The following is a 10,612-nucleotide window of genomic DNA, read 5'->3' on the forward strand; positions in this document are numbered from 1 at the left end:
ACAGGGACGAGGGTTTGAAGTACAGGGACGAGGGTTTGAAGTACAGGGACTAGGGTTTGAAGTACTGGGACGAGGGTTTGAAGTACAGGGACGAGGGTTTGAAGTACTGGAACGAGGCTGTAAGGAGCTGGGACGAGGGTTTGAAGAACCGGGACGAGGATTTGAAGTACAGGGACGAGGGTTTGAAGTACTGGGACGAGGGTTTGAAGTACTGGGACGAGGGTTTGAAGTACAGGGACGAGGGTTTGAAGTACAGGGACTAGGGTTTGAAGTACTGGGACGAGGGTTTGAAGTACAGGGACGAGGGTTTGAAGTACAGGGACGAGGGTTTGAAGTACAGGGACGAGGGTTTGAAGTACAGGGACGAGGGTTTGAAGTACAGGGACGAGGGTTTGAAGTACAGGGACGAGGGTTTGAAGTACAGGGACGAGGCTGTAAGGAGCTGGGACGAGGGTTTGAAGAACCGGGACGAGGATTTGAAGTACAGGGACGAGGGTTTGAAGTACTGGGACGAGGGTTTGAAGTACAGGGACGAGGGTTTGAAGTACAGGGACGAGGGTTTGAAGTACAGGGACGAGGCTGTAAGGAGCTGGGACGAGGGTTTGAAGTACAGGGACGAGGGTTTGAAGTACAGGGACGAGGCTGTAAGGAGCTGGGACGAGGGTTTGAAGTACTGGGACGAGGAAGAGAGGGGCTGGAGGCCAAGGAGGTTCATCTCTGGCTGAGACGAGACTGTGAGCCGCTGAGACGTTGTTTTGAGGTACTGGGACGGGTCTGGGAGGGGCTGGGACGGGGCTGGGAGGGGCTGGCGTGTGGTTGTGAGGTACTTGGGGCGGCGGGGGCAGCATGGGCCTCCCTGTACTGCTGGCTCCAGGTCTGCGGGTCCTGCCCATGAAGCTGAAATACACAAACCGACCATTAAAAAACAGAGCGTCTTTACATCTGGAGAGGCCCCTGGAGAGGCCCCTGAACAGTGAGACATACAGCACAGGATATTCAATGAAATCCATGTTTATGAAGTGCTTTTCGTGCATAAAATGTAACAATTAACATCAAACCATCCCACATGCCCACCCAACCACCTGTACCACAAAACTATCAGTTTATCAGGTTTATGTCCTGTAACATTTGGTTCAGTTTGTCCTGCAGATCATTTAGTTTTTCTGCCTTTGTTTCTTTTTGGCTACGGCAATAATTTTACCTCTCAAGACTGCTTTGGCTTTCCTCACAACGTGATCGAACAAAGGGTTGTTTAATTAATTTGCAAAATGTATTATTCATCGTTTTACTAATGCTTGGTGAATTTAAGACCTCGAATGTCAGCTGTACGTGGAGGTTAAAGTCACCGCCACAGATTTGGGTTCCCTCAGAGTGGTTCGCCATCTTGGAAAGTTCAGGCACTGACCCCCTTCCAGGGACTGACCCCCGCTCTAGGCACTGACCCCCGCTCTAGGCACTGACCCCCGCTCTAGGCACTGACCCCCGCTCTAGGCACTGACCCCCGCTCTAGGCACTGATCCCCGCTCCAGGCATTGACCCCCGCTCCAGGCACTGACCCCCGCTCCAGGCACTGACCCCCGCTCCAGGCACTGACCCCCGCTCCAGGCACTGACCCCCGCTCCAGGCACTGACCCCCGACAGTATGACTTACCTCTCCCATGAACTCTAGGATCTTGTCTTTGGAGACCTCGATCTCGGCGCGTTGGCCCCAGTGGAACTCATACTCCACCGGCTCCGTGTGAGGGATCCGCACGTACTCCAGGTATCTGCCACGCCCGAGAGTTACGGACAACGTCACGGTTACAAGTGTGAACAGCAGGAAGCAATCACGAAATACAGGAAGCAATCACGCAATACAGGAAGCAATCGCGGCTCTATTCAGGAAGTAATTGCAGGGATATTCAGGAAGTAATCATGCCTCTAAACAGGAAGTAATCGCAACTCTATTCAGGAAGTAATCTTGATTTACCTTTGAAAATAAACAAACAAAAACAGAATTAGCGTAGCGTAAAACGGGCAAATGCAGAAGAATAAATCTCCCGCAAACAAACAAACGACTCTAGATGCAACTTATGACTGTGAGGAGTGGGTGGATCCAGACACGCCTCTTTAGCGCCCTGTCGAGTCCACGCTCCTGTTCCTCTGCGGTGTGGTATAAACCTGAGTCTATGGTCTGACAGACACTGGCTCTGAACACACCGAGGATTGAACCGGCCGCCTCCCGGTCGCGGGCCGAGCGGCTCAACCCACTGAGCCACACTCACTTCTGACGCACAAACTCGTCCGTCAACAGCTTCTTCACGTCGCCGAACTGTTCGTGTCGTTCTCTGGAAAGAACAGAAAGAGTCAAATCTGTTCGTCTCAGTTTCACTTTTTGATATGTCTGAGAGCAATGTTTGGTTTCCTGACAGAAACAAAGACGGAAAATTAGTTGTGATTATTCCAATTTGCAATATCAGCCCCGAGATCGATAATAAACTACGATTTTCACGTCTTTTATAAATATTAAATGATACATTTTTAAATATTATCTCAAGTCAAAATGTGTAATAAAACGACAAAAAAAAAAAAAAACAATCAATATTTCTATATCGACTTTGTTTCAGTCCGAGTCTTGGATGAGTCCAGAGTTTAGAGTCCAGAGTCGTACCCAGGATCCACGCGCAGCTTCTTCAACGTGCTCCAAACGACACCTGAAACGTCACACGAACCATTTAAGACACGATTCTAAAGATAAATAATAAGAATTCACAACAGCAAAGGTTCAGTCAAATTATTATTATTTCATAATTCGAACTTCATAATCCTGGGCCCTGGTTCAACTTTTTTATTTAAGTTTTAACAAACAAACTAATTAAATTAAATATATATATATATATAAATAAAATTTCATAAAAAAAATAAAAATAAATAAATGCCAGTTTTCAATCAAATTGACTTTAAATCAAATCCTAAATGTCGTTAGTAAATGTTTTTGAATAGTTACATGGAAACTAAATGAAGTAAGATATAAATCTGTCTCTGTCCGAGAGTTTTATTACATTTCTTTGCTACATTTACGTGGATAAACAACAGAGGAAGTTTCACTCGTTTGTTTTTAACCCTTAAAGGTGCAATGAAATTTTTTTTGGCGATTTGAGAACGCAGGCGGAAGTGCACATGCCACTCCCCCGTGCACATGCCACTCCCCCGTGCGCATGCCACTCCCCCGTGCACATGCCACTCCCCCGTGCACATGCCACTCCCCCGTGCACATGCCACTCCCCCGTGCACATGCCACTCCCCCGTGCACATGCCACTCCCCCGTGCACATGCCACTCCCCCGTGCACATGCCACTCCCCCGTGCACATGCCACTCCCCCGTGCACATGCCACTCCCCCGTGTGGACTGATACAACACGCGTGCGTTTGTTTATCAGCACAACGGATCTCATTGCATCTCTCGTCTCCCGTAGATTTCCGTCTCTTCTGAGCTCGAACAGTTTTTCTCCATCTTCATTTTGTCCCGTACACTGAGGGAACTATATTATGATAGATCAATGCGCTTAGACACACGGAAATTTGGTACGATCCGCACGCGGCTGCAGGTGAGCGGTAGGTGCGTTTTCTGATTGATATGTGGCAGGACTAATCGGCCGTCCACGCCACGAGGAAATAAGACTCAGATTTTGGTAAAAAAAAATCGTCCATTCAACCTTTAAGCGACGTGGGAGGGCGGGACGAGGCTGTGGGAGGGCCTCTGACGTACAGGACGAGGCCGTGGGAGGGCCTCTGACGTACAGGACGAGGACGAGGCTGTGGGAGGGCCTCTGACGTACAGGACGAGGCTGTGGGAGGGCCTCTGACGTACAGGACGAGGACGAGGCTGTGGGAGGGCCTCTGACGTACAGGACGAGGACGAGGCTGTGGGAGGGCCTCTGACGTACAGGACGAGGACGAGGCTGTGGGAGGGCCTCTGACGTACAGGACGAGGCCGCGGGAGGGCCTCTGACGTACAGGACGAGGACGAGGCTGTGGGAGGGCCTCTGACGTACAGGACGAGGACGAGGCTGTGGGAGGGCCTCTGACGTACAGGACGAGGACGAGGCTGTGGGAGGGCCTCTGACGTACAGGACGAGGATGAGGCTGTGGGAGGGCATCTGACGTACGGGACGAGGATGAGGCTGTGGGAGGGCCTCTGACGTACAGGACGAGGATGAGGCTGTGGGAGGGCCTCTGACGTACAGGACGAGGCCGCGGGAGGGCCTCTGACGTACAGGACGAGGACGAGGCTGTGGGAGGGCCTCTGACGTACAGGACGAGGATGAGGCTGTGGGAGGGCCTCTGACGTACAGGACGAGGATGAGGCTGTGGGAGGGCATCTGACGTACGGGACGAGGATGAGGCTGTGGGAGGGCCTCTGACGTACAGGACGAGGATGAGGCTGTGGGAGGGCCTCTGACGTACGGGACGAGGATGAGGCTGTGGGAGGGCATCTGACGTACAGGACGAGGATGAGGCTGTGGGAGGGCCTCTGACGTACGGGACGAGGATGAGGCTGTGGGAGGGCCTCTGACGTACAGGACGAGGACGAGGCTGGACGAGGCCGTGGGAGGGCCTCTGACGTACAGGACGAGGACGAGGCTGGACGAGGCCGTGGGAGGGCCTCTGACGTACAGGACGAGGACGAGGCCGTGGGAGGGCCTCTGACGTACAGGACGAGGCTGTGGGAGGGCCTCTGCCGTACAGGACGAGGCCGTGGGAGGGCCTCTGACGTACAGGACGAGGACGAGGCCGTGGGAGGGCCTCTGACGTACAGGACGAGGACGAGGCTGTGGGAGGGCCTCTGACGTACAGGACGAGGACGAGGCTGTGGGAGGGCCTCTGACGTACAGGACGAGGCCGCGGGAGGGCCTCTGACGTACAGGACGAGGACGAGGCTGTGGGAGGGCCTCTGACGTACAGGACGAGGACGAGGCTGTGGGAGGGCCTCTGACGTACAGGACGAGGACGAGGCTGTGGGAGGGCCTCTGACGTACAGGACGAGGCTGTGGGAGGGCCTCTGACGTACAGGACGAGGCTGTGGGAGGGCCTCTGACGTACAGGACGAGGACGAGGCTGTGGGAGGGCCTCTGACGTACAGGACGAGGACGAGGCTGTGGGAGGGCCTCTGACGTACAGGACGAGGATGAGGCTGTGGGAGGGCATCTGACGTACGGGACGAGGATGAGGCTGTGGGAGGGCCTCTGACGTACAGGACGAGGATGAGGCTGTGGGAGGGCCTCTGACGTACAGGACGAGGACGAGGCTGTGGGAGGGCCTCTGACGTACAGGACGAGGATGAGGCTGTGGGAGGGCCTCTGACGTACAGGACGAGGATGAGGCTGTGGGAGGGCATCTGACGTACGGGACGAGGATGAGGCTGTGGGAGGGCCTCTGACGTACAGGACGAGGATGAGGCTGTGGGAGGGCCTCTGACGTACGGGACGAGGATGAGGCTGTGGGAGGGCCTCTGACGTACGGGACGAGGATGAGGCTGTGGGAGGGCCTCTGACGTACGGGACGAGGATGAGGCTGTGGGAGGGCCTCTGACGTACGGGACGAGGATGAGGCTGTGGGAGGGCCTCTGACGTACAGGACGAGGACGAGGCTGGACGAGGCCGTGGGAGGGCCTCTGACGTACAGGACGAGGACGAGGCTGGACGAGGCCGTGGGAGGGCCTCTGACGTACAGGACGAGGACGAGGCCGTGGGAGGGCCTCTGACGTACAGGACGAGGCTGTGGGAGGGCCTCTGCCGTACAGGACGAGGCCGTGGGAGGGCCTCTGACGTACAGGACGAGGACGAGGCCGTGGGAGGGCCTCTGACGTACAGGACGAGGACGAGGCTGTGGGAGGGCCTCTGACGTACAGGACGAGGCTGTGGGAGGGCCTCTGACGTACAGGACGAGGACGAGGCTGTGGGAGGGCCTCTGACGTACAGGACGAGGACGAGGCTGTGGGAGGGCCTCTGACGTACAGGACGAGGCCGCGGGAGGGCCTCTGACGTACAGGACGAGGCCGCGGGAGGGCCTCTGACGTACAGGACGAGGACGAGGCTGTGGGAGGGCCTCTGACGTACAGGACGAGGACGAGGCTGTGGGAGGGCCTCTGACGTACAGGACGAGGACGAGGCTGTGGGAGGGCCTCTGACATACAGGACGAGGACGAGGCTGGACGAGGCTGTGGGAGGGCCTCTGACGTACAGGACGAGGACGAGGCTGTGGGAGGGCCTCTGACGTACAGGACGAGGACGAGGCCGTGGGAGGGCCTCTGACGTACAGGACGAGGCTGTGGGAGGGCCTCTGCCGTACAGGACGAGGCCGTGGGAGGGCCTCTGACGTACAGGACGAGGACGAGGCCGTGGGAGGGCCTCTGACGTACAGGACGAGGACGAGGCTGTGGGAGGGCCTCTGACGTACAGGACGAGGCTGTGGGAGGGCCTCTGACGTACAGGACGAGGACGAGGCTGGACGAGGCCGTGGGAGGGCCTCTGACGTACAGGACGAGGACGAGGCCGTGGGAGGGCCTCTGACGTACAGGACGAGGCTGTGGGAGGGCCTCTGCCGTACAGGACGAGGCCGTGGGAGGGCCTCTGACGTAGAGGACGAGGACGAGGCCGTGGGAGGGCCTCTGACGTACAGGACGAGGACGAGGCTGTGGGAGGGCCTCTGACGTACAGGACGAGGCTGTGGGAGGGCCTCTGACGTACAGGACGAGGACGAGGCTGTGGGAGGGCCTCTGACGTACAGGACGAGGACGAGGCTGTGGGAGGGCCTCTGACGTACAGGACGAGGCCGCGGGAGGGCCTCTGACGTACAGGACGAGGCCGCGGGAGGGCCTCTGACGTACAGGACGAGGACGAGGCTGTGGGAGGGCCTCTGACGTACAGGACGAGGACGAGGCTGTGGGAGGGCCTCTGACGTACAGGACGAGGACGAGGCTGTGGGAGGGCCTCTGACGTACAGGACGAGGACGAGGCTGTGGGAGGGCCTCTGACGTACAGGACGAGGATGAGGCTGTGGGAGGGCCTCTGACGTACAGGACGAGGATGAGGCTGTGGGAGGGCCTCTGACGTACAGGACGAGGATGAGGCTGTGGGAGGGCCTCTGACGTACGGGACGAGGATGAGGCTGTGGGAGGGCCTCTGACGTACGGGACGAGGATGAGGCTGTGGGAGGGCCTCTGACGTACGGGACGAGGATGAGGCTGTGGGAGGGCCTCTGACGTACGGGACGACGCTGTCATAAACGTGCAGCAGACTCACTTTCTTTGACGGCTCCGCGTTTCATGAAAATCACGCTCAGAATGATGAAGAGGAGGCCGGTCTTTGGGCTCGCGGGGCCCCTGGGAACACAAACAAACAAACAAACCAGATCAGATCAGATCATCTCTTCTTTAGGACACATGAGGAACGATTTCATCTTTTCCAATGCAAAGATTATTCTGGAGCTAAATCTGTTCTTCTGTCAGATGAAACTAAACTAAACTCAAAAGAAACTAAACTAAACTCAGATGAAACTAAACTCAGATGAAACTAAACTAAACTCAGATGAAACTAAACTAAACTCAGATGAAACTAAACTAAACTCAGATGAAACTAAACTAAACTCAGATGAAACTAAACTAAACTCAGAAGAAACTAAACTCACTGCGTGGGCGTGGCTCCGTCGCTGGGCTCCAGGCCGTTGATCAGGATGTACAGGTGGTTTTTGGTGTCGATCTCCACAAGTTTCAGACCGAAAACCTGGAAACGTCATGAGAAACTTTATCTATCGCCCTCGAGTTTCAGCTCATCAGGTTTAAGGTTAAAGGAGAGAAACAAATACATAAATGTTTCATAGAGCAAAACAAAACACCCGACCGGATGAATAACAGGATTAAAGGCGCTGCTGCCCCGTGTGGTGGACCCGCCCCGTGTGGTGGACCCGCCCCGTGTGGTGGACTGACTCGCCCCGTGTGGCGGACTGACTCGCCCCGTGTGGCGGACTGACTCGCCCCGTGTGGCGGACTGACTCGCCCCGTGTGGTGGACTGACTCGCCCCGTGTGGTGGACTGACTCGCCCCGTGTGGTGGACTGACTCGCCCCGTGTGGTGGACTGACTCGCCCCGTGTGGTGGACTGACTCGCCCCGTGTGGTGGACTGACTCGCCCCGTGTGGTGGACTCGCCCCGTGTGGTGGACTCGCCCCGTGTGGTGGACTCGCCCCGTGTGGTGGACTCGCCCCGTGTGGTGGACCCGCCCCATGTGGACTCACCTGGTCAAACGTGAGGCGCGCTCGTTCCATGATCTCGGAGTAAACGTTTCTGTATTCTTTGAACACGTGTTTCACCAGATCTGAAAAGAAGAGTCGTTTGTGTCGTTAGGAAACGTTGAGCTCGTACTTTATTGTCATCTTCATCTACATAAACATCTCTTAATAAGCGTCAAACCCCCCAAAGTGCAGATGGTGAAAATGGAGAATACTAAGAACATTCAGTGCTTTTTCTTCATTGTTCAAAATATTTGTATAGGCTGCAGAAATGTTATTTTTCGTCGTTCATTGATTAAAATATTATATTAAATTGATTGAATTTTAATAAATGCAACAGTTTCGTTTATACAGAGCATAAAGACAAACAAAACCCAGATGTGCCGAATTATTCATCTTTTAAAATGTCAAGAGTTTGGTTTCGAGTGGTGAAACTTGCCGACTCCTTCAGCAATTCTCCTAAAAATACTAATATTTCATAATTCAATTTAAAGTTTCCTCCGCCAAATACAATGATTAAAGTCAATATCCAATTAATCCACACAATTACCAGATAAAATGCTGAAGCTACAAACTTTTGACGTGAAGTTTCTAAAATGCACAAATTTAAACGTTTTATTCTTCAACCTCTAAATATTAAAGAGATGTATTTCCAGTATTTGACCCGGAGGCGTGTCGTTGTGCGTGACCCGGAGGCGTGTCGTTGTGCGTGACCCGGAGGCGTGTCGTTGTGCGTGAGCCGGAGGCGTGTCATTGTGCGTGAGCCGGAGGCGTGTCATTGTGCGCTCACCCGCTCTGCGAACAGGAACCTTCTTCTGGTCCTTCACCAGGATGAACTGAATCACCTCCGCCGTCTGTACAAACGTTTCAGCCATACGAGAACAAGATCGTATTGAAGTTATTTACGTGTTGCGTAAATAACTTCCAGGAAGTCCCATCATGCACCCAGTTTGATGCAGTGCATGATGGGACTTCCTGATTGGACAAGAACAGGTGAGACGTGCTTCTAGGTTATGATTTGATAATTAATAAAACCCGACAACGCTTTTCTTTTGTCAAATTACGGTTTGAACGGACGGAAAAATGTGCCCGATCCTTTGTTTGCCGGAAAGTCGCTTGTTGATGACGTAGACGGAGGGCTTGCTACTACTTCCTGTCATTTTAAACTTGGAGGACAAACGCTGCATGTTCACTGTGTCTACTGCCATCTGGAGGACAAACGCTGCATGTCCACTGTGTCTACTGCCATCTGGAGGACAAACGCTGCATGTTCAATCTGGGCTGTTTCTCGTCTGTCACGCCCCCAAAGAGCCCGTTTGTCCAGAACTGTGTCCCTGTGGTCAGGAGGGACCAGTGGACTGACAGAGATCACTCACGACTGAGGATGAGTTGTTTCAGGTCGTTAGCAGCCGGCTAATGCTATTGGCTATGCTAATAAAAGTTAGCCTACTGCAGACAGTTTTAAGGAGCCTCATTTCCAACTGTGCGGGTGTTTATATTTTAGGATCAGACACAAAGTCCGTGCTCTTGACAGCTCAGAGGGCGTGTCTGGCGCAGAGTTTAAAGGTGGAAGAGCAGATTTGAACTTTGACCTTTCACTTCTACGCTCTGTTTTTCATGACTCTAGAACGACTGCAACATGTGACCACAAACGTCCGTTATCATGTTTGTTGCCGGTGTGTGCGCTAAACGTGCACAGAGTTTGAAATAGAGTCAGAACACTTAATATGAGTAAAACAAAAGGCCAACGCTCATCTGTGACGTCACAAATAGATTCCTTGTCTTGTTGTTACACGGAACCCCCCAAAAGTCCACGTCCTTCACCTTCTGGTCCACTTGAGAGCTGGTGAGCCTCTCCATCCCTCTCTGGGCCTGTGAGGAGCTCGGCTGAGTGAACGTCGCGTCGCCATCATCATCATCATCTCCCAGAGGATCCGCGCGTCTCTAAAACGACAAAAGAAAAAAGCGCCGCACTGGCTTTAGCGGAACCGCGGGACAATCGCCAAAACACTCCCGCCACTTTCGTACCTTGTTTTGACCCTGCGAGGCCGACACCCTTTTCCTCTGGGACATGGTCGAGTCGGACTGGCACAAGCTGAAATGTGATCGAGGAACAAAAAAAAAGGTTTAAATTTGAAAAAAAAAAGGCGCAGAATAAAAAGGAAGAGGCGGTGTCGATTGTTTTACGTTCAGACGACACGGGCCAAGCAGTTTAAAAGGTGTAAAGTTGTTCTAGGTGGGATATTAATCGATTATTACCTGGTTATAGAGAAACTTTGACCGAAATCGGAGGCAAAAGGTGAACAAAACGCATTTTCCGGAGCAGTCAAATTCCCGCTGGACTA

General features: G+C 53.8%; 1 protein-coding gene across 1 annotated transcript; it reads right to left on the minus strand.

Moving 5' to 3' along the window:
- Positions 1-498: 498 nt before the first annotated feature.
- Positions 499-10,609, minus strand: ndnl2 (necdin-like 2). Its single transcript, XM_072448591.1, has 11 exons — positions 10,527-10,609; positions 10,296-10,362; positions 10,092-10,211; positions 9,058-9,121; positions 8,274-8,353; positions 7,669-7,763; positions 7,284-7,363; positions 2,651-2,693; positions 2,265-2,327; positions 1,652-1,766; positions 499-897 (listed from the first exon to the last, which is right to left on the minus strand). Exons 2-11 carry the CDS (start codon positions 10,338-10,340, stop codon positions 712-714), a joined length of 891 nt encoding a protein of 296 aa, XP_072304692.1. The 5' UTR covers positions 10,341-10,362; positions 10,527-10,609; the 3' UTR covers positions 499-711.
- Positions 10,610-10,612: the final 3 nt, after the last annotated feature.

Source organism: Eucyclogobius newberryi, unplaced genomic scaffold, assembly GCF_026437365.1.
Source record: "Eucyclogobius newberryi isolate DKJ021-1_F unplaced genomic scaffold, fEucNew1.0.hap1 SCAF_17, whole genome shotgun sequence".
Classification (NCBI taxonomy): Eukaryota; Metazoa; Chordata; class Actinopteri; order Gobiiformes; family Gobiidae; genus Eucyclogobius; species Eucyclogobius newberryi.

What these genes read in the sequence shown, in the direction of transcription:
- ndnl2 (XM_072448591.1), bottom strand. Translation starts at nt 10,340, where the DNA reads ATGTCCCAGAGGAAAAGGGTGTCGGCCTCGCAGGGTCAAAACAAG. An exon ending in GCTCTCAAGTGGACCAGAAG is followed by an intron (nt 9,122 to 10,091) that starts GTGAAGGACGTG and finishes ACGTTTGTACAG; the next exon opens with ACGGCGGAGGTGATTCAGTT. An exon ending in TCCTAGAGTTCATGGGAGAG is followed by an intron (nt 898 to 1,651) that starts GTAAGTCATACT and finishes TGTGTATTTCAG; the next exon opens with CTTCATGGGCAGGACCCGCA.